Source organism: Rhinolophus sinicus, linkage group LG01, assembly GCF_036562045.2.
Source record: "Rhinolophus sinicus isolate RSC01 linkage group LG01, ASM3656204v1, whole genome shotgun sequence".
Lineage (NCBI taxonomy): Eukaryota > Metazoa > Chordata > Mammalia > Chiroptera > Rhinolophidae > Rhinolophus > Rhinolophus sinicus.
Window position 1 is genome coordinate 124,133,145 of NC_133751.1, and position 25,368 is coordinate 124,158,512.

Here is a 25,368-nt window from a genome sequence, read left to right on the forward strand (position 1 = left end):
TTCTGAAAGTTTCCTATAAAACCAGTCATGCTCCTACCCTATGACCCAGCGATTTCATATCTAGATATTTACACAAGAGAAATGAAAACATATCCACAAAAAGACCTGAATAAGAATGTTCACAATAGCCAAAATATTCTTAATGGTCAAAAACTGGAAACAGCCCTGGTGATCATCAACAGGGAAATGGCGTGTGAGGCATATTCATACAATAGAATACAACCAGCAACACAAAGCAACATGTTACCGGTATATACAACAACATGAATGAATCTCAAGATTATACTAAGTGAAGTCTTATCAAAGAGCCTATCTTGTATGATTCCAATTTATGAAACTCAAAAGTAGGCAAAATCTGTGCTGGAGAAAATCAGAACAGTAGCTGCCTCTAAGGCATGGGGACAAGAATTAACAAGAAAAGGGCATGAGAAAACTTTCCAGAAGGAATGCTCTTTCTCTTGATAAGGGTTTAGGTTACACAGATGTATGCATCTGTCAAAATCAGGGGATGGACAAACTACACCATTCATCCCATAGGCCAAATCCGGCCTACCCCGTTTCTGTAAATACAGTTTTATTGGAACACAACCATACCCACTCATTTAAGTATTATCTACGGCTACCTTCCTGCTGTAAGAGCAGAGCTGAGTAGCTACAACAGACACCATAATGCCTACAAGCCAAAAATATTTGCTGTCTGGTCCCTTAGAGAAAGTTTGCCAATGCCGGATCAAAACCCATAGAATGGTAGGATTAAGATTTATGCATTTTATAGCGTGTAATTTTTCTATTAAAAAAATAAACACTGTAAACAAATATGAATTCTAGTCAATGATGTATGTGTACACTAAACTATTTAGGGGTGAAATGACTCCATCTGCAACTCATTTTGAAGTGATTAAAAAATAAGATGGAGTGATGGATGGATAACACGATAGATGTCATAAAGCAATTATAGTAAAATTAATCATTGAGTCTAATTTGTGGGTGTTCACTGTATTTTCAACGTTATGTTTATAGTCCAGCTATAAATAATACAGATGTACCTAGTTTTACTGAGCTTCACAGATGTGTTTTTTTGTGGGGTTTTTTGTTGTTTTTTTTTACAAATTAAGGCAAGACGCTCAACCAGCAAAAAGATTACAACTCGCTTTATTACAGTAGTCTGGAATCAAACCCACAATATCTCCAAGGTATGCCTGTATCTACAAACTGCCATAATATAAAATATTGATTTAACCAAAAACTATGATATAACTATACTACACGGAGGAGGAGAAGATAGGGATTTTGTGTTAAGGAAGGGGGGATAAAAGGAAAAGAAGAAAATCCTCATCTTTCCTGCTAGATAGTAGAGAGTGTCTAATATTTAAAAAACAAACAAAAACTAGAATATATTGTTCAAATTTATAAAACACTACTACTCAGAAAAACTCTAAAAATTTTAAATGTTTGCCTCTGGAGAATATGAATCAAGGGTTGGGAGAAATGAGAAGGGCAGTGCTATTTTTTTGTTTTAAATCTTACAGCATTTGATTTTTTTAAGCTATGAATAAAGCTATGCTTTGGTTAAAAAAAGAGTTTAAAAATTAAGTTATATTGCACTTTTGCTACCAAGAATTACAAATGAAATAATAATCAGACTAGCTCTTTAAAAAAAACGGAAGTGTCATGTTTCCAACTTTTTTCTGAACCTTATTTACTACTGCTATAATAAAGATTACATTTTAATTACCAAAAGAACTTCTTAAGTGACTAAATTTTGGTGCTTCAACATACTACTCCTCTATGGGAACTCAGAACTGGATGGTCTTAAAAGATGATAGAGCTTTCTAACAAAGTCTTTTAGACATATGACAGTTTAATAAACAATAAAGTATGTCCTGGTGAGTACAGATCTGATGAAAACAATTCTCATTTTCTTCAAAGGTTTCCTCAGTGAAATTACAATTTGTACTTACCAAAAGAAAATAATGGTCTTCAGGTTCTGCCCTTAAATATTTAAAGATCACTTGTTCCATAAACCTTTCCATCAAGTCCCAATCTTCAACTATACCATGGCGGATTGGCCACTATTAAAACAAAAAATAAAACACAAATTAAATCTTAGTAATATCAATAATAAATAAATCTACCAAAACTTTAAATCCCAGTGGAAATGAGATCATTAGTGGATATCAGATGACGATAGCATTGCTTTGGTGTGATAATTAAACTGTAGATCTTTCTTAGGAGATGCATACATAACTATTTAGAGATAAATAAAATTATTTCTACAACATATTTTCAGATGGTTCAATTAAAAAAATATATAATGCAAACATGTCAAAAATGTAAAAAATTGTAAATTTTCAGAAATCCAGAAAGACCATTGTACTGGTCTTTCTGGATTTCTGAAAATTTTGTAATAATGGGAAAACTTAACCCATTAAAATTAAGCCTATAAAAATTATAGTTTATTACAATTTCTTATTTTCTAATTTTTAGCTCTTTCACAAATATTTGTTGTGTGCCTAATATATAAAGCACAGTTGGTAAGTGTATAGCAAGAATAATCATAAATTAGCATGTAAAATTTTATAAGAAAAGTTGTAAACATTTGTACAGAACCATGCTTCCAAAACTGAGCCCAGGGTACTGCAGCAAATTCACAGAGACAACACAAAGTATTTTAAATTTTCCAGGAAAATACAGTGATACTCAAAATCAGTTCAACACTGCATATCTACGAGTTCGGGGCTGTTAGTTTCAACATTAGGTCATACTATATTCCTTTCAATAACATCTCTTCTTTGAGAACCTGGGTTGCCAGCAGGTGCTATAATAAAAACCACGTACCTCCCCTAAAAAACCCATGTAAAATAAGAAATGATCGTGGTGATATGCAATCTGATTCCAGGTGCAAGAAACTGTGAAGTGCCTACAAGGCACATGCATCCCAATAGTAACTGTGATTATTTAACAATTAAATAAAAATATTTTCCTTTCAAATAAGTGTCTTTTTTTCTCAAATGGCTACTAAGTTGCTTAGACCTAGCTACTTAATAAGCAGAACTGTTAGATGTTTCTTTTGGTCTAGATAGCACTACAAAAAATCTTACTGAGACACTAAAGGCACTGAGAAAGCTTGTGAATCTCTGCAATAAAATACAGTTCCACAACACACATAACTAACAAAAGATTAGTATTCCAAATATATAAAGAATTCCTTAAATAAGCAAACAAAAATTTAGGCAAAAAAGTTTAAATATATACAGAGGGTACCAAAAAAATGTATACACATTTTAAGAAAGGAAAACTACATCGATACCAGTAAAAAAAGATGAATACAAGTCACGTTTGACTCCCGCAATTACAAGAGGTGCTCAAAGTGGTTACCATCAGCGTCCAGACACTTCTGATTACGGAAAACGACTGCTTGAACAACACTGACCAGTGTCCACTTGTATACACTTTTTTGGCACCCCCAGTATATAACAAAGAAACAAACAAAAATATATAGTTCTATGTACATAGTATATACTCAGTACCTAAGGCTGAAAGAAAAAGTAAACACCTTGCAGTTATTTACTCAATCATTAAACCTCTTACCTATTAATCCCTAAAATCCACATCTCACCCTAGCCTTCCACATACTTTTTAAGGCATTATACTATGACTTCTACTCCTCGTTTAAGTTAATAAAAAAACATACTTTACTACATCATTCATTTTAGTACATTATTGGAAGTGCACATATTTCAGTGTTCTAAGTGTTATTTTATGGTGCACCTATTGTGAATCATTGGCACAGATGCTAAGGTTCACTGGCACAAATGAACCTCCTGCCCACAAGAAACTCAGTCTAGTGGAAGAAATAGATGCAAATATTACAGTGTACGTTTTTAAAGAAACAAAGTACCCAGGACAAGATGACGAACTTGGCTTCTGAGGGAAAACAAGAAGGCTCATATTCCTATATGACTGAGGTGGTCATATCTAAGCTGAGTCTTAAAGGAGCAACCTTGTCGATTTTGTTTTCTTGGAGGAGTGGCAGGGAAGAACATGTAGATAGCAAATAGAAAAACATACATACAAAGACAAACACTGCATAATATACAAACACTGCACTTATCAATGAGAAATATGTGTGACAAAAGGGTTGGGGAAAGGGATGCAGAGAGAGAGAGATTGGTTCTGGATTAAGGGGACCAGATTCTCAAAAAATATATTTACCTTGTATTTGGGTTTTATTCTCTAAGAAACGGGGCACCAGTGGGAATTGCTAAGCAGGGGAATGTTAAGCATGGCTTTGATTTTTTAGGAAGAATAGTATAGCAGCATTGGGAAAGCTAAAATAAATCTTTAAAACAACCAAGAAAGAGAGAATAAGAGCACGCACTGTGGTATGAATGATCTTAGGCCAGATTCAAACTTTCTATTAATAGGTGAGAAAATTCTCAAAGATATCAATAGGTTCCTAGTTTTGAAGTCAGGATGGAGAAACTCTATTAATCAAGACACAAAAGTTGTGTTTTGTCTTGTCTTGGAATAAGCAAGGGTGGAGTATATATAATCAATTTTGTATATATAATAAATACTAAACTTGAGAGCCAGGTAGGAGTAGGTAGTTAACAGTAGGTGGCTGGAAATGTGGCCAAGGAATTGGAAATAGAGATTCAGGTGTGGTTGTAGACAAAGGAGTAAATGGATTACCTAGAGAAAGTATTTAATGAACAAATAAAAGAGAACCAAGGACAATACCTGGGAAATATTAACATACGAGTAGTGGACAAAAGAGGAGGAATCAGTGACAACAGGGGTGTAAAAAAACAGTAACAAATAAAAAGAACAGTTCATGTTAGGAAAAAAAAGACGGATGAAGACTGTTACAATTACATGTAACAGAGAGCATAGTAAATAATTTGAGACGATACACACACACACACACACACACACAGACACACACACACACCTTTAGATTTTATGCCCCATTATTTTGACTATTCATATTTCCTTTTGTCATTCTATCTACCAACACCCAACTCAGCAGGACTCTACTCTAAACTTGCCTATACACAGAATACAGATTGTACTGAAGAAACACACATAACTGGGTTAAGAAAACTAAGCATTCATAATCACTACTCTCAAATGCACCTAACTTTGCCTGGCAAGCCTTTGTCTCTCTACTCTGTTCATCTTTATTCTCCACAATAATGATTTTAAATGTTCTCCGTATCACTCAGATCTCACCTTCTCCCACTATTCCCAGGGAAGCAGAGATAACGTTACTATGTATTTCACAGAGAAAGTAGAAGCCAACAGGCAGGAATCTCTTCACCAAATCTATAAAGCGGATTCCATATTTACTTTTTTTTTATGATATATGAGATATTCCCAATTTCAATTAGATCATCCATGCTTTGGATCCCTCCTTCTAGCTTTCTCAGACACCTGGGTTAACTCCATCTTTCCTGCTAACTTTAATTTTTTCTAATGACTCTTTCACAATACCATTTAAACATCTTTTCTATCTTAATCCCACATCTTGTCTCTTCATCTATCTCTCCCTCCCAATCACAGCTAAATCTCAATGAACATTACTATCTTTTTTTCCTGGCCTACCATTCAAATCCAAACTATTGTAATCCAGCCTCACTATTCTTTCAATACTATTCTTATTAAGGTTAGAAATGACATCCTTGTAGCTAAAGACAGGCTCTAGCTGATCTGATAACTTAGCAGCATTCCATGCTGTCTATCCCTCTTTCCTGTTTACTCCATCCTCTAACCATGCCTTTTCAGCCTCCTTTGTAAACTTTTCCTCCTCTATCCAAACCTAAATGGGGCACTGATCAGGCTGTCCTAGGCCTCTCTTGATATATAAACTCCTGTAGGTAATCTCATCCTTTCCATAGGTAACTGATACCTTCCAAATATTTACCCCCAGCTCTGTCTTGTTTGAGCTCCAAAAGCCAAACAGTTATCTAACAATATAGCAGATGTTTCCCAGATACCTGAAACACAACTTATTAAAAACTAAACTTATCCTCTCTTCTCTACACCACCACAGTCAAAAGCGTTTCTCCTTAAATGTTCTTAATCTCAAGAAATAAGGGGCAAGGAAACTATCCAGGAGCTGGGAATTATCCTCAACTACTATGTACAGATTACCACCAATATCTTGTTAATCATTCCGTTACTCCTTAAATATCTACTTTTCCAAAAGAAAATTTTTTTTAATTTTTATACTTCTAGATTTATCTATCATTTTACAACAACAAAAAAAGTAAATATCGAAAGCAGAAATGACAAAGATATAATCATCAGAATCCAGAATATGGGACATTTAACAAGACAAATATCCAATTTTCCCCATTTATGTATGGCAACACACACACGAAGCACCTATAGATGAAGAGACTTATCAACCAAATCCAGTGAGTAAACCTTGTTTGAATCTTGATTCAAACAGATTAACCAATAATCATGGAAATTTGAGCACTGACTGTATTTTAGATAACATTAAGAAATTGCAGACTGTATTGAGGTATGGTATCTATATTTTTAAAAGTCCTTATTTTTAAGAGATAAGTATTTGTAGGTAAAATAACATCTGGGTTTACTTTAAAATAATTATTGGGGAGGGGGTGGTTACAGATAAAACAAGGTTGGCCACAGATGGGTACCTGGGTGTCCATTACATTCCAGTCTCCACTTTTATGTGTCAGGTTTTCCATGATAAAGTTAAACGTGCACACACAATGTCATTTCTCTGTATCCCCACTGCCATCTCTGAGGTCCAAGTCACTAACATTCCTTGCCTTGGCTATTACAATAGTCTGGTCTGTCCAAAATGATACTGTGTCCCCAAATATTAAAAACAGCCAATACATATTGAGTGTTCATTATGTTCAAAGCACCTTAACAACTGCTTTATATCATTATCTCATTAAACCTCCCAACAATCTTAAAGTACTAATGATATCTCTATTTTACAGATGAAGAAAAAAACTCAGAAAGGTCAAGTTACTGAGTGATATCACAGAGCTACAAAGTGGCACACCCAGAATTCCAGCCCAAGCAGACAGACTTCAATCACTAACACTATTTCTCTGCTTAAATTCATTAATGTTCCCCAAAGGACAGAGTTAAATTCTTTTCACAGCTTAACAACACTCTCAACAATCTTATCCTGGCCCACCTGTCCAGCCCCCTCACTTCTTTCCACCTCATTCTCTATGCTTCAGGCACATTGGTCGTCAGTTCCAAGTTCCTTTATACTTTAAAGTCTTCCTAAATATTGGAGTCTCTGCCTACAACAACCTTGCCTACACAATTCACCCAGCCAACTGCTAGTTTATCCTTCAACTTTCAGCTTAAAAGATTTCCTCCTCACAGACTTTCCTGAGTCCATAAACTAGGTGAGCTACTCCCGATATATACTCCTGAGCATCCTGTACTTTCCTTTTTCTAACACTCGGTATTATTTCTTTAATGTCTTCTTTTCTACCACATTATAATAACCTCGACATCAAGATAGCCATTTTTACTACTGCATTTTCAACATTTAGCTAAGTTTTTACACATGGTAATTGCTCATTAATAAGTAACTTACGAAAAGGGAAGAAATGAGGTACAAATAATGAAATTTGCAAATCAGGCAGTCAATGCCTAAAAATAAGATAATAAAAGTCAGAATAGTGTTTACCTTTTGGTGGGGGTGGGGGTAATAACTGTGGAAATAGGCACAATGAAAGCATTTGGGTTACTAGATTTACTCTATATCCTGAACTCCTATGATTAAAGTCATAAAAAATTTTAACTGTATAATTAGGACTTACCTGTTTTATTATATATAAATTATACCTCAATAAAGAGGAAGAAGAGGGAAGAATAGCAGGGAACAAGAAAAGGAAAAGGAACAAAAAGGGAAAAGAGACCTGCACTTCCAGATGGCATAAGCTTCAAAAAGGAAAGAAATGATGTGAGTTTGAATAACAATGAGAGGGAAATGTCTCTAGATGTGGCAATGTGGAGGTAAGAGAATGCCAATCACATTGGTGGTTCTGAGATTTAGTGGGTATGCAAAAGTAAGTACTGATCACTTGAAGGGGCAAAAATTTTCCTCTTGGAGAAAAAAAAACAATAAAGTTAAAGCAAGGTTGGGAGGGGCTACAGGGAAGAAGAAATTTCCATTGTGATGAGATTAAGGGTATTATGCCTATAACTGAATGAAATTCCAAATGGCACAATCACTAATTTGTTTAAAGCAAATGTTATATATTTTTACAAATCATAAAAATATACCTTTGTTGCATATGTGGGTTTTTCTATTGCTTCATCACCAATGAAGAAGTCTAGGTCATCAACACCTTTCATTACCCTTCTCTGAGCTTGATCACCCACTTTTGCTGACTCCTTAATAGCAATACCTTTAAAATAAAAGTTATTTACATGTCAAAAAATTTATTATTTTCAAGTGAAACAAATTATGTAACTTCTACCATTACAAAGTGTTATTAAACAAAACATGATCTAGCAATTTAAACTGTCAAACAAAAGCACGAAGATGGTAAGACACCAATGACAAAATTCATTTAACACAATGAAATCTCAACTTCCTCCCAGAGGCAAGGCCTTAAATGTAAAATGCCAAAAACAGAAGTACTGCTGTAGGAATGTTTCAGTTATATTTTTTTTAAACTATAGTAAAATCTATTTTAATTTGAGCGAAATTGTAATCCCACCAAGTCAAGATATGTTTGATGGTCAATCATAAAGAAAAAAATTGAAAAACACTAACAAATGAAAATAGGAAAATTACAAGGGGAATTTTTTAAAAATAAGCTTTCCCCATATTTCTATCCTATTCTATTACGGACTAGTAATTTAAATATAACAATGACATATGGATCTCTTAAACTTTAATCACATATACAAAAGGAAATTTCAAATCTTTTAGGTAAAACCCGGGACATTCCTCTTAAATATCTTCAAAAATTCAACATACAGTACCAGACCTAAATCTTGTTATATATTTCTTAATTAAGTCATAAATTTCTGAATTCTTCAAGTTAAGCAGTCCATTATTATAACTACCTATAATATCTATATATAATATTTATAATATAAATAAAAATATTAATAGATTACCTGCATACATTTAAGTTAATCTGGCATTCAACTGTTACACATTTATATAATAACAATTATAGCCTTAATAAAGTAGGTAGAAAATACTGAAGAAATTCTAAATCCACAGTCTACTTTTAAATGCTAGAAAGCTTCTCTAGCAATTCATTTATTATGTACACAGACATCCAGATGGCTTACTATAATTTCCTGAAAAACAAAGATATATGAAAATAACTTTGAACCATATCTACAGGCTTTCCAGATCAAATATCCACGCTCATCAGCAGCAATGACTACATCTGCTGATTATAAACATTGCACCTGTAGCATTAAAACTGGCTGGTGAAAAAAACTCTAAAATCAAAAACCTTCTTTTAGTAAGCAAATTAATTTTTAACATGCTCCGATCTCTCATAAAGACAATGAAAACTAAAACTGTGTATTTTGGCAGAGATGAAATAGAGAACGGGTACAGTGATGATGACAGCCTAGGGTTCAAAAGATCAAGATTATAAGGGTCTCCAAGAAAGACTTAATACAACCACTTAACACAAACAAAACCAAATTTTGCAAAGATGTGAGTGACAAATCAGTAATCTACTGAATAAAAGTTTAATCACAACATAATGCTTTATAAAAGATTACAAATTAAGAAATTACAAAATCAGCATCCAGCCACCCCTCCGGAAGCTCAGCGCAGCTCGCTGTCTTCAATCTAGTTTTATGGGTTGAACTGTGTCCCCCAAAAAACATATGCTGAAGTCCTAACATCAAAATGTGACCTTTCTGGGAAATAGGGTCTTTCAAGTTAAAATGAGGTTAGAGTAGGCTTTAATCCATTATGACTGATGTCCTTATATATAGAAAGGGGAAATTTGGACACAGACAGCCACACAGAGAAGGAAGACAATGTGAAGAGACAGACAGAAGACAGCTATGTGATTTCTATATAAGCCAAGGAATACCAAGGATTGTCAGCCAACGCTAAAAGCTAGACAGAGAAGGCAAAGTTTATCCCCGAGAGCTGTCAGCAAGATCATGGCCGTGCTGACACCTTGATTTTGGACTGCTAGCCTCCAGAATTGTAAGTTTCTCTTGTTTTAAGCCACCCAGTTTTTGGTACTTTGTTATGGCAGCCTAAGGAAACTAATACAAGCAAACACAATAGTCTACCATTAAATTCAAATATAACTAAAGTCAAGTACTAGTCCACAAAAATTCTTCTATACTAACTAGTCAGCAACAGAGCCAATATTTGCCATCAAATTCTTAAAATTAACAACAATCAATATACTGATATGTAAGGGTAGGGGGAAAAGAAAAGCAAACCTATCCCTCAGTGTAGACAACAAATATGCATAAAACATAATGAAAAAGACAACAGTATCACCACACTAAGACTATTACAGTCAGATGAATGAGCTATTTCATCAGTGTCACCTAAAATCTGTTCTAGGTGTTAGAGAATTAGACTTAGGTAGTAGCGTAATTTCTTACATAACCAAACCTAAAAAAGTATGCCAAAAGTGTATCAAAAGTGCAAAAGTCAAATAGGTTTGTTTCCAAAAAGTAAAAAACATATACAAAAGCTTCCCTTTTAGGTACAAAACAACTGACCTGTTCATGTCCAATGAGTACCCAACTGAAACTAAAGATCTGCATTTTTTGGCATGTCTAATAATTCCTACCTTGTTCCAACTTCACTGATTTTGAAACCAATTTAAGCTACTTTCACTACTCTCTGCATGTTTATTTTCCCATTTCTTTCTTGCCTTCATAAGTTAGTAAGAATACACAAAAATATTCAAATATACACAAACAGTAGTGTGCAAAAATACTAACTCTCTCAAAATTAAATTTTCTAGGAGTCAGCACCACCAAGCAAAGGCTCAAAAGGTCTGTTATGTGATATGCAAAAGTCTTAATTCTGCATAGGACAAGTAGATCAGAGGTGTTACTACATAACATGCAGAAAGTGAATTGTTTGCAAGTCAAAAGCACAAAAGTATTTCCGTCAAGGACCAGATACATAATCCACATTAACCAATAAGAGCACTAACAAACCAAGTATGAAGAGTATTTTATTTTATTTTATTGGGGAATACTGGGGTACAGTGTGTTTCTCCAGGGCCCATCAGCTCCAAGTCATTGTCCTTCAATCTAGTTGTGGAGGGTGCAGCTCAGCTCACCCTGTTTTCAATCTTTGGAAACAGCTCTCACTGTTTCCAATCTTTAGTTGCAGGGGGCACAGCCCACCATCCCATGCGGGAATTGAACAGGCAACCTTGTTGTTAAGAGCTCACCATCTAACCAACTGAGCCATCCAGCCACCCCTCCGGAAGCTCAGCGCAGCTCGCTGTCTTCAATCTAGTTTTGTAGGGCGCAGCTCACTGGCCCATGTGGGAATTGAACCGGCAACTCTGTTGTTCAGAGCTCACGCTCTAACCAACTGAGTTACCTGGCCGCCCCAAGAGTATTTTCTAAAACCTACTGAAAGTTGATAGTCAGAGAAAATGAAGTTAACAAAAATAGGACAGAACGAAAACACTGTAAGTATGGTTAGAAGATATCAGAAAACAGCTGAAGTTAACATCTCTATAAAGATGAGACGCCTTCCTTATTTTTAAACGGGGCTCTTGTCAGGGAAATCAACAAGCTCAGAGCCTGCAAACAATAATCACATCCACAAACCAAAGGACAGTCTTCATAGGTGTGATGGGGGGTGCACTACTTAAGTTAGTTACAACCACACAGTTAACAACAATATCCTCGAAACAGAAAATTGTTTAATTCAGTTTTGTCTTTACAAAGAGATATTTAGGAGACTTGGTAAATGAAGAGCTACACAGAGAGCTGAAATGAATGGTCAGAGGTACAGAAATGAGGCCACACTTAAATCTTGGCAAACCATGTTTTTAAAGGATTCACTATTACAGTGTGCCAGAAATGATTCTCTCTTTTACTTTAATTATTAAGAAAAAGATCTTTAAATCAGTTTATTTGTGGTTTAAAAGAAATACTTACAGGAAGGGATAATAAACTGTGGTTCTGTATTTCCAGCATATCCTAGTTTTGTATATCTGCAAAACAAAAAGAATTTTATAAGGATATCACTAATATCTTAGCAATTATAAATTTAATTCTTAGATTTCCATTATTTTGAAGTGAGATTACATTGTGAGTAATTCATATATAAAATTCCATAGCTTTAAATTCATTCAAACATCTCTACTCTCAAAATTATAAATACCCATAGCTTTTAACCAGAAATTCCACTTTCAGAAATTGATCCTACAAGGATATTCATACATGTGTGTAAAGAAATAACAAACAAGGCAACGTTATTCTACATAAATATGTATATAGATGTATATACTGCATTTTTTTTGCTACAACCTTGCTGATATTAGCAAATGACTGGAAATAACCTAAATAACTATCAAATGAGAAAATAAATATGTTAAATTTATACTGTGGAATATTATGTAGCTATTAAAACAGAGATTGAAGAAGCTCTTTATGTCCTGATATGGAACAATCTCCAAAATGTATTGTTAACTGAACAAAGCAAGGTACATAACAATGTTTCAAATATTCTATATTTGCATAAAAGGGAAGGGGTAAGAACATATAAAATATAGTTGATTGTATAGACACAGACCAGCATTAAGAATATAAGGAAGTCAGTAATTTTAGTTGTCTCCAGGGAAGGGGACTGGGTAGGTGAGGAGATTTTTATTGCATATCATTTCATACCATTTGAATGCATTACTATTCAAAATTAACTATACTTTTTTTAAATGTTTTGCCACAGTGGATTCAGCCTATATTCTTACAATAACAAAATAATAACCACCATGATGATTAGAAATTATAAAGCTGAGAATGACAAGCAGCACACACTTAGGAGACAGCTGGGCACTTTTGGGCTGTGTGGGAAAACCTATTAACTAATGAGCCAGCTTTAAAGAGCAAGTTACAATATTTTATTGTATGATTTCATATTCAGACCCACTGCTAAATAATAGGCAGGTAAACTGCTGTGACATTCTCCTATTCTAATAATATCTACAGAAATATTTGTCTAATATAAAAGGAGGAAAATCTCTTTTGGGGGTATTTGGCCCCAAACTATGTTCAAGAACCTTAAGATTGCCCGATAGACTAAATCATTCGACATAAGGGGAAAACATAAATTGTTCAAAATGTGATACTGCTCTACTGACTAAATCGCTTCAAAGATTTTCCAGTGTCCATGTTTTAAAAAATAAAATTTCTTTGCAAGGTAAAGAAAAGAGCCCTTTAGTATGTGGCTCCTGACAGCCTCCCCAGCAGCCCTAACACCACACAGAAAACCGCTGATGGTTCCTGAGCAGACCGACGCGTTTTATGCCGCAGAGCCACTATTAAACTGTTCTAACTAGAGGAGATGAGCTCCTTTCAACTCTGACTGCAATGTCTAAACTCTTAACTCATGCTGAAAAATTTAGGTTAAGTATCACTGCCTCTATATGAAAACTTTCATAACCTCCCTGAGAGCTGATTACCTCTGCCCGTTTGTGTACAGCATTATTTCATAATAATTCCTAAGTCTTGACTCCCTCATCTGTAAAATAAGTAACTCAAGATTGTTCAAAGTATAAGAGAACAAATTAAAGCACTAAGCACAACACCTGGCACAGAGTACACATTCAATACATGTCAACTCGAATTATAATTACTCTTTTCATCCACTCTCTCCAAATTTTCCTCTCCTTTAATATTCAGATAAAGGTCATACAGATATCTGAACTTTCAAATGCTTATATTAATGATACAAATTATCCCTCTACCTATAAACCAAAGTCAGTCTGTAGATTTTCAGATTTAGTTCATATCTGATATATTTTTATTACCCTTCCACTGCCCAATTTTTGTATTCTTCCAAATGAGAGTCTCTTATTAATGTGACAACTTCACGTGTAGAACAGAACTCCTGTAATAGATGGATATCAGCATGACTGAACAACTCATACTCCCCTGATCTGCAGACAGAAAAATTAGAACTAATTACTCAAATGCACAAAACCACCATCGACTGATATGGATAACCTGTTCCCACTGAATTCACTGAAACCTAACTGTAACCTGGCTGAAGTAAGAGGGTATCAGTTAAAAGAAACCTGAAAAAAGTAGAGGCTACAGTGGCACTGAGAGGAGCGCCAACAGTGTATTTAGCGTCCCTGGAGGACAACAGGAACTTACTGAGCCTTATGAAAACAAAGACTTCCTTAAAACAAAACAGCCTAAAATTGAGCCACAACACCCTAAAAGTCTACTGTCTGACCAACACTTAGTGGAAGGATTAATAACCTAATCATTCCTTTAGCTAATCCCTCCACTTTTATTCCTATTTGTCATCACAGCAATTCAAGCCATTATACACAACAATACCCTAACAGACAGAAAAGAATGCCTTGCTTCCAATTCTATGACCCCTACAAAAGAGATCAGAATAATCTTAACCCCCAAACCACTGCCTAATTAAAAAATCTTCATATGAGGCTCTACTGCTTATAAAATTAAGTACAAACGTGTTCCCATTTTTACAAAAATGATAAATTGTAAATAGTTCCTAAAGTCCTTTCAGATAAAAAGTTATGATTCTGATTCCTTTAGCTGAATATTAAGGTTCTCCATATGCCCCCAATTGTATTAAGTCTCCCATCATTTGCTTCCATAAACCCAACTCGAAGCATACTCATTTTCCCCTACATGCTCTGCACATTTCCCCTTCAATGTTATCTGTGCTTACCCTGCACGCTCTCAAAAAGCTCTCACCACAACTTAGGACTCCTCCACAAAATGTTTCTTGATCACTTTAACTATCAGTCATCCTCTACTTCAATAAACTATCTCAACCATTTGCTGAACATATACACAAGTCTATATTGTTATTTATGTGTGTAAATATCATCTCCCTAATATGATACTAAGATATTTGAGGTAGAACCCATATTAAAGTAGGAACTCTCTTAAGAAACCATTTAACAAAAATTCACCAGTTTAATCAAAGCTCTATTCCTGGTCAAAATCAAATTCCCTAGCTTGAGCATATTCAGCAATAAATTACTTTCAAAATAAACACCAAAAGAGGTATCTAATTAACTTATTAATACAAAACAGTCAATACATAATCAAAACAAGTATGCTCTTCCCCAAGCACAAAAATAACTACATACAGTATATCAACTGTATGGATATACCATAACATTTAATCACTTTTACTATATTCAAAACACCATAGCAAAATAATTTTCTAAATTTGGAGAGGTGGGGAACAGCCAAATATATTTATTAATGTTTGTAGCCTTGGATTTAAAATTTTTTAAACATTGCAAAAGAACAAAATCACGTCAATTTTAGATACACTAGATACAGATGACTAAATTATAATATTTAATGACTATCACAAAGGACAATATTTTCACCAATTTCTAAGAAATATGATGGGAAATGTCCTAGTTCACTTAACTTTAAAAGTTGCTTAGCCTCTAAAAATTAATTTGGTTCTTCGTTCAAAGAAAAATGCCGTATAGAATACAATCTAAAAAAATAGAGAAAATCATATACGAAAATCTAGAAGACTTGCTGAGTTAAGCTGAACCCTTAAAAAGTCACATTTTTCTCTAGTGGAGACAGAGCTAAGTGCTAGATGAGAAAATAAGAATTTGACTCCTTAAAACCATTCTCTTACACAATTAGCAAACTTGAAATATTGTTTTGAAAAGACTCAAAAATTCAGAAGAATCAAAGTTCAGAAAGTATCTAGAAAATGTCACAAGAGTAAAAACAATCAGAATATGACTACAGAACTCTCAGACTTAAAAAAAGACATTTTGGTGCTCAGATAAAAACATTTTAATGCTCAAATATGAGCAGAAAACAGACACATTTAAGTAGGGGAAGGAGGAGAGAGAAGAGGAAAAGAGCCTAGGAAGATTTACAGGAACTGAGTCTGAAAGATGTGTCTAAAAGGATGAGCTGGAAAAGTATATTTCCAACCCTTTACATATGAATGCATACAAAATATGGTAATATTTGAAGAAACTGGAGGGGATTTGGATATATCTGTAAGAGGTTTGCTTAAAAACTTTATTTAAATTTTCTTTGTATTATTAGGAAAGATGCAAACAATACACTAAATTTACTGAAAACTTTCAAATAAAAGCTTTTCATATGTAAGCTTCCATTAACCTAACTGAATTCTATCAGTTTTTATACTTGAAATGCCTAATTTGATTAAGACATTTTTACAGTAAACTCCGAAAATTCTTGATAGCCACTATGGAGAAGAAACTGTACAAGTAGATGGTAAACAAGGTTCTCTAACTTTTTCTGACTAAAAGAAATTCCTTTCTCACAATTAATTGGCATGTGGTAACTTGAACTCTTTAAACTACAATTTAGATCACAAGGATGTGATCACTTTATTTAAATTAAAAGCTCCTGGTTTTCACTGACACATGCAAAGTTCAAATTTTTTGTAATAATGCAAATAGATTTCAAATCAATCAAACATTCTCATATTAAGAATTTATCTAAGCATACATACGTGTTCCTCTCCTAGTTATAACGTTGTTTAGAATTAAAACTAATACTGACCAAACATCACAGTGAACCATTTTAACCTTACTTTTTCAAAGTGAACTTTGTTTGAATTCATAAATTCTCTCAGTATACTTTATTTTTTCATAGCCCTTGTAATTTTCTATTAAGTTCTTTTGGGTGTTCAAAAAAGTCATTTATATAATTAAGCAAGCTCAGAAGACAATACATAACCAGATTATACAACACATCTGCAGAAAAGTATCCACACACACATCAAAATCTTTCCAAGATGCCTTCAGCAAAAACTCTTCCTTCAGAAAGCTAGCAGACACTTGGATAACATAGCCTCCCATTAAGTTTTTTAAACATGAAATTAAATAGCTTGGGTTTTTCTTAAATTTACCATATCAATAATGTCATTTAGTGTATTTAGACTTGTGACAAATTTTCACATTTGCAAGCTATTTACTCAAATTCATCTACAGATCTAAGCAGTCCCGATCAAAAACCCAACAATCCTTTTTGCAGAAAGAGAAATATCTATCCTAAAATGTGTATGGAATCTCAAGGGATCATGCCAAAACAATCTTGAAAAATAAGAACAAAGTTGGATGTCTCATGTCTTGATTTCAAAACTTACTACAAAGCTACAGTAACCAAAACAGCATGGCACTGACATACAGACAGAAATATGAGGTGTGATCAAACAATATAGCGAATGTTTAAATAAAAAAATATTACAGTAAAAGACGCACTGCCATTAATCCCCCCTCAAAATACTCCCCCTCGCTTCGAACACACTTATCCCATTGTTCTTGCCAGTTTCTGAAGCAGTTCTGGAAGTCCTCTTTTGTAAGTGTCTTTAGTTGCACTGTCATGGCTGCCTCGATGTCCTGAATCATTTTGACTTTGGGGAAGAGCCAGAAGTCTCACGGTGCCAGATCCAGTGAATAAGGAGGATGAGGACATACAGTAATGTTTTTATTTGACAGAAATTGCCATATACCAGAAGCGATGTATGACACGGAGCATTGTCATCACGATGGAGGATGATTTATGGCACACTTTAAAACACACCTTCTCTCAAACGTGGCTCACACCACACTAAATCGAACAAGCTGAAACTTGTCATACACAGTTACTAAGGTTCCATGTGCTGCTTCCTGTATTAAAGATCCCTGCCTTTCCGTTGGATGGCATTCAGCAGCAGCATTCACCGTATTTTGTGATCACAACGGAAAGGCTCTATGTCACACATCGCAATGAGATTTTACTGTATTAAATTTTTTCAATTTAAATTCACCGTATTTGTTGATCACACCTCATATAAAATAATGGACTAAAATAGAGCCCAGAAATAAACCCTCCCATAGACGGTCAAATGATTTTGACATGGTACCATCACCATTCCAGTGGAGAAAGGACAGTCTTTTCAACAAATGGTGCTGGGAAAACTGGATATCCACAAACAAGTGAATGAAATTGGACCTTTATCTTATAACATACAAAATTTAAGTCAAAATGGATCAAAGACCTACATGTAAGAGCTAAAACTATAAAACTGTTAGCAGAAAAAGGAGGAAAGCTTCATGACACTGGACTTTGCAGTGATTTCTAGGATACGACACTAAGAGAATAGGCAACAACAAAATCGATAAATTGGACCCATGAAAATTAATAACTGTACACCAAAGGACACTATCAACAGAGTGCAAAGGCAACTCATGGAGTGGAAGAAAATGCTTGCAAATCATGTATCTGATAAGGGATTGATTTCTCCAAAGAAGATAAAGAAAAGACTAATTAATAAACACATGAAAAGATGTTCAATACCATTAATAATTAAGGAAATGCAAATCAAAAACAACATGGGATACCACTTCACACCTATTAGGATGGCTATTACCAGTCCCCAAAAATAAAATAACAAATGTTGGTGAGGATATGAAGAAATTGGAACCCTTCACATGGCTGGTGGGAATGTAAAGCAGTGAGCTGCTGCAGAAAATAATATGGCAATTCTTCAAAAAGGTAAACATAAAATAGTACATGATCCAGCAATGCCATTTCTGTGGATGTACCCAAAAGAACTGAAAGCAAGTACTTGAACGGGTATTTGTACAACAATGTTCACAGCAACATTTTGCATAACAGCCAAAAGGTGGAAGCAACCCAAGAGTCCATTGGCAGAGGAATGGATAAACAAACTGTGGTATATACATACATTGCAACATTAGCCTAAAAAGAAAATTCTGGCACATGATACAATATTGATTAACCTTGAGGACATTATGCTAAGTGAAATAAGTCAATCATAAAAGGTCAAATATTATATGGTCCACTTATGTGCGGTACCTAGAAAAGTCAAATTCAAAGACAGAAAGTAGGATGGGGGTGGGGGGCTGTAAGTGTTTTTTGGGTACAGAGTTTCAGTTTGGGAAGATAAAAATGTTATGAAATGAATGGTGGTTAACAGTTGCATAACAATGTGAACATAGTTAATGCCACTAAACTGTACACTTAAAAATGGTCAAAATGGTCAATTTTATGTTGTATATATTTTACCGCGATAAAAAGAAGCTATTCAAACTTGGTAGCTATCCAGAAGAAAAATTAAATTAGGTAGAACTATGAATATTAAAGTAATATAAATCTAAATGCACCAAAGATTAAAAGGGGGGAAAAATCAAACTGTAAGTTTAAAAAATAATGTAGGATAATTTCTTTATAGTCCTGGAATAGGGCTTTCTAACTATAATTTAAAATCCAGACACTAAAAAAAAAATTGCTATTTCAACTATTGGAAAATTTAAAACTTCTTCACAAAAGCATACCAAAAGTAGCCAAAAGTGACCAAAAGAAAAAAATTGTCTGTACTCAGAACAAGGATTAATTTCCTTTACATACTAAAGGATACCTAAAAGGTGATTACAACCAGGGACGGAAATAAGGAGTACCCAGTCAAAGAATTTGAAATGGCTATGAATGAAAAGATGTTCAACTCCATAGGGGGGAAAAAGCATATTAAAAGTATAGTATCATACAATGGAGTTGGAATGCAAAATGATACAGCCACTTTAGAAACTACTGAGACATTCACTTACCATATGACCCACCAATTGTACTTCTATGTATATAACAAGAAAAATAAAAACATGTCCACACAAATATGTGTACACATTTGTTCACAACAGGATTATTCACAGTGGCCCAAAATTAGAAGCAAAACATATGTTCATCAACAAGAGAAGAGATAAACAAGAACAGTATATACATACAAACCAAAATTACTCTACATATAAAGATTCAGGAAAATGTAACCCATTCTCCAAGGGAAAGACATTTAACATTAGACAAAATGACCCAAATATTAGAATTACTAAAGACTTGAAAGCAGCTATGACTATCACAATGAAGTAAAGAAAAACACACTTGTTATGACTAATAATATAGTAAATATCACCAGAGACTCTAAAACTATAAAAAGAACAAATGGAAATTCTAGAACTGAAAAATGCAGTATCAGATTTAAAAACATTCATTGGATGAACTAAACAGCAGAATAGAGGTGACAGGATGTAATCAGTGAACTTGAAGGCAGCTAAGTAGAAATTATCCAACCTAAAAAGAGAAAAGGAAAAACAAAAAGCCTAAAAAAGACAGAGAAAAGAAGAGAGCCTCAGAGACTCGAGGGACAATAGGAAACAGTTGACATACTGAAGTCCTCAAGAAGAGAGAGAGGGTAGGAAAAACCTTTTTTAAATGAATAATGACTGAAAACTTTCCCAATTTAGTAAAAGACATAAATTTATGAATTTAAGAGGCTCAATGAAACCCAAGCAGAATAAATATAAAGAAAACCATACCTCCTAGGCCACATCATAACCAAACTTCTGAAAATCAAAGAGAGACCAAATCTTAAACGAAGCCAGGAAAAATGGCCCATTAACAGGAAACAAAAAAGCAAACTACTACCACCTTCTTATGAGAAACTATGGAGGCCAGAAGACAGTGGAATAACATTTTTAAAGCCTGACATGAGTGGGGAAACAGTCAACTCAGAAATCTACAGGAGCAAAAATATTCTTCAACACTGAAAGTGCAATAAAGACATTTTTCAGTTAAAAGAAAACACATTGCCATCAAACCTGAGCTAAAGAAAGTTCTTCAGAGTAAGGGGAAGTTGACACCAGAGAAAAACTGAGATGTTACGAGTAACATCAGAAATGATAAAACAGCTAGGTAAATATAAAAGACGATTTCGCACCCTCTTCAATTTTTTAACATGCTTATAACTATTTAAAGCAAAAATATTACCTTGTGGGGTTATAGTATATGTAAGTGTAATATCTATAACTGTAGCATAAAAGAACATGGGGTAGGGGAATGGTAGAGAGTTAACAGACCTACAGAGATGCAAGATTTCTACTCTTTGCATGAAGTTTTAAAGTATTAACTCTAAGTAAATGGTAGTAACTTTTCTTGAAGATGTGTGTTTATAATCTACAGCAATAGCTAAAAACAAATTGCAAAGAAATACAGTTAAAAAGCCAAAAGGTTGGGGCCAGCCCAGTGGCTCAGGCGGTTAGAGCTCCATGCTCCTAACTCCGAAGGCTGCCGGTTTGATTCCCACATGGGCCAGTGGGCTCTCAACCACAAGGTTGCCGGTTCAATTCCTGGAGTCCCGCAAGGGGTGGTGGACTCCGCCCCCTGGAACTAGAAAACGGCAACTAGAAAACGGCAACTGGACCTGGAGCTGAGTTGCGCCTTCCACAACTAAGATTGAAAGGACAACAACTTGACTTGGAAAAAAGGCCTGGAAGTACACACTGTTCCCCAATAAAGTCCTGTTCCCTTTCCCCAATAAAATCTTTAAAAGTAAATAAATAAAATAAAATAAAAATATAATGGAAAAAAGCCAAAAGTTAAGTGGAATTCTAAAAAATGTTCAAATACTCCAAAAGAAAGAGGAAAAGGAGGACAAATTAAAAACATAATAAAATGGTATACAATCCAACCATGTCCATTATTACATTGAATTTAATGCACTAAACTCTTCAGTTAAAAGGGAGTTATAGAATTTTTTTTTTTAAAAAGGCAAGCCCCAATTACATGCTGTCTGCATGCTGTGCCCTTTAAATATAAAAGATGGAGAATGAAAAAAGATGGATGGGAAGCAAATAGTAAGCATAAGAAGGCTGGAGTGTCTATATTGATACACTATAAAACTACTCTTAAGAAAAAGAGTAACACCAGAGATGAGGAAAAATTTTGTAATAAAAGGATAAATTCGTCAAGAAGACACAACAGTATATGTCTATTATCAGTTTCAACATGCCTGAAATGTGTCAGAATTAAAAGCTGACATAATTCTACCCTTACAGGAGAAAACTGTCACCTAGCCTCTCAGCAATCAATGAGTCCCTCTCCCACCCCACCCCCCCAAAAAAAATCAGTAAAGGCATAGAGGACCAACACTAATAACCATTTTGACCTAACTGATATTTATAGAATATACACTCAAGAACTACAGAATACGAATTCTTGCTAAGTATGTACACATGGTACATTCATTTGGACAATGGATTAGCAAATTGTGGCCCAAAGGCCAAATCTAACTTGTGCTCTGTTTTGGTGTCACTGGTGAGTTTAAAACAGTTTTTACAGTTTTGAAGGGGAAGGGAGGAATAATGGTGAGGTAGGGAAGGGGGGTAAGGAGGGAGGGAAAGCAGCAGCAATGGAGACAGAGACTGTATGTGTCCCACAAAGTCTAACATATTTCTTATCTGGCCCTTTACAGAAAAAGTGTGCCAATCCAGGACCTAGATCACATGCTAAGCCATAAAACAAATCTCAATAAATATAAAAGATTGCAATGATAAATACTAATAATGTCCTCTGACTAAAAGGAATTAAATTGGAAATCAGTAGCAATAAGATTATCTAGGAAAACCCCAAAATTTGCAAATTAAATACACTCTTAGCCAGAATCAATAAATCAAAGAAATCAAAAGGGAAATTAGAAAATATTTCAAGGGCTAAAGCACTGCTTAGAGGGACATTTACAATTTTGAGCGCCTATGTTAGAAAAAACAGAAAGGTCTAAAATCATACCTAAGATTCCAATTCCACCTTAAAAGCTAGAAAGAGGAAAGCAAAATAAACCCAAAGTAAATCGAAGAAAGTCAATAGTATACACGAGGGCGGAAATCGAAAATAGAAAACAAACAGAGAAAATTAACAAGCTAAAAGTTCGTTCTTTGAGAAGATCAGTTAGGCTGATCACAAAAAAATAGTACAGAAGTAGCCAACATAAAGAATGAAAAACTGACTAATAACATAAACCATACAGACATCAAAAGGATAAAAAGAAAATATTACAAAACAACCAAACCATCACATTAAACAACTCAGATGTAATGGAGAAATTCCTTCAAATATACAATTTACCAATTCAACACAAGATGAAACATAAAATCTATTTTAATAACCCCATAGCTATTAATTATCAGCAACCTTTCCCAAAACCAAACTCCAGGCCCAAATGGTTTCATTGATAAATTCTAACACATATTTAAGGAAGAAAAAACACTAATTTTACAAAAGCACTTTAAGAAAACAGAAGAGGAAACCCATCCCAAATCCTTTCGTGAGGACATTATAATTGTAATATCAAAAATCAGATAAAAACATTCCAGATAAAGAAAGGGACAGACCAATATCCGTAATGAATATACAGCTAACCCTTAAACAAGGTGAGGATTAGAGGCACCAACCTCCCTACACAGTTGAAAACCTGCATATAACTTTTTATTTAATTTTTTTTATTGGGGAATATTGGGGAACAGTGTTTTTTTCCAGGGCCCATCAGCTCCAAGTCAAGTCATTGTCTTTCAATCTACTTGTGGAGGGCGCAGCTCGGCTCTAAGTCCAGTGGCCATATTCAATCTTAGCTGCAGGGGGCACAGCCCACCATCCCATGCAGGAATTGAACTGGCAACCTTGTTAAGAGCACGTGCTCTAACCAACTGAGCCATCTGGCCGCCTCTGCATATAGCTTTTGACTCCTCAAACTTAACTACTAATAAACTTAACTACTAAGGCCTACTGCTGATCAGGAGCCTTGTCGATAACATGAACAGTCTATTAACACATATTTTGCATATGCATTATATACTGTATTCTTACAATGAAGTTAGCTAGAGAAAAAAAAATGTTATTAAGAAACTCATAAGGAAAATATATCTACAATATTGAAAAAATCCACATGTAAGTGGAACCACACAATTCAAATCCATGTTGTTCAAGTGTCAATTGCGATGCAAACATCCTTAACAAAACAAATACAATAATATGCAAAAAGGGTAATACACCATATTCCAGTAGGGCTTAGCCCAGGAATCTAAGCTTGGTTAACAGTAGAAAAATCCAGCCCTCGCTTTTTAGAACACCTCAATGAATTTCAATGGTTTGAAGACTACTTACTACTCCTCATGCTCATGCTATGGTTTGATCCCGGAGATAATTCATGCAAAGATATGCATATACATTACTTTATCTTAAAACATGTCACTGGGCTATCTGGGCAGTCAAATTATGAATGCACTTTACTTCTTTACACTTTCCTATACTTAAAAAAGAACGTGTCATTTTCTAAATGGTTTTTTTAAGAGATCATAAAATGAAAAACGCAAAATTATACTAAGTTTATAAACTCAGAAGGTCAACATCATATTTTAAAAAACTAAACCAAAATTTTCCTTTGTGGTCCAGATAAGCAAGTTAAATATACAGAAAATCTCCCTGGGTTATATCAGCAATGAAAAAAAATCTACAATGGTGATTCTGGCTAGCAAGGAAGAAAAAGGACTTGAAAATTGCTTAAAGAAGGGGCAATAGTAAAGGAGAGCATTCAAAAGCACTTTTGTAGTTATCAACGACTTGGTGACTAGAAGAATAGTAGTGGAAATGTAATAAAGTTAGGGAAGGCCCGGACTAGTAGAAATGAATTGCAAAAAAAAAAAAAAAGAGCTTTATACAAGAAATGGTTAATCTATCATGGTCCTGCCTCTGGGGAGGGGAAAAGTCTACTTGGGGATAGTCACTGATAATGATCTTTCACTCTTAAAAAACAAAAAGATGAAATCAATATGACAAAACGTTAGCAGGCAATAATTCTGATAAATAAGGGTATCTTTTATATTAATCATTGTTCTTTTCTAAAACTGTTGAATGAAACAACCTTCCAGTCCTTTTAGGCCTAAAAAGTACAATCTAACTCCTTTTCACTAGTGGAGAGGAGGAATATGGACCTTAAAAATCAAAAAGTCATGAGTGAAATGTTTTTCCAGCAATTACTATCTTGTGGTCATAGACTTTATTCCTAATGCATAAGGAATAAAACTGAATTCATAACGCTGTCATGAGGATTAAAGAAGACAACAGTTTGAAACAGTTTTGCAGAAATATTTGAAATTATTAAAATTCCAAAATAGGATATTATATTTATCTTTCTGCTCTGGTATTAACTCTGTACATACCTTTCATATATTTTATGATATAAAGGCCCACATAAAGATGTAAAACAAATAGCACACAAAGTAATATTAATCACTATCCTATTCTGAAGAACCAAACTTAAAACATTAATCCACTAAC

The 25,368-nt window shown here is 34.4% G+C and overlaps 1 protein-coding gene across 1 annotated transcript in view; it reads right to left on the minus strand.

The window, feature by feature from the left end:
* The window catches only part of ACTR3 (actin related protein 3), a 54,400-nt gene that overhangs the window by 22,067 nt on the left and 6,965 nt on the right, over window positions 1–25,368 (minus strand). The window contains exons 2-4 of the mRNA XM_019731127.2: window positions 12,145–12,200; window positions 8,293–8,417; window positions 1,962–2,072 (exon numbers count right to left, since the gene is read on the minus strand). Of these exons, the coding sequence (XP_019586686.1) occupies window positions 1,962–2,072; window positions 8,293–8,417; window positions 12,145–12,200 (292 nt within the window). The remainder of the gene's footprint in view (window positions 1–1,961; window positions 2,073–8,292; window positions 8,418–12,144; window positions 12,201–25,368) is intronic.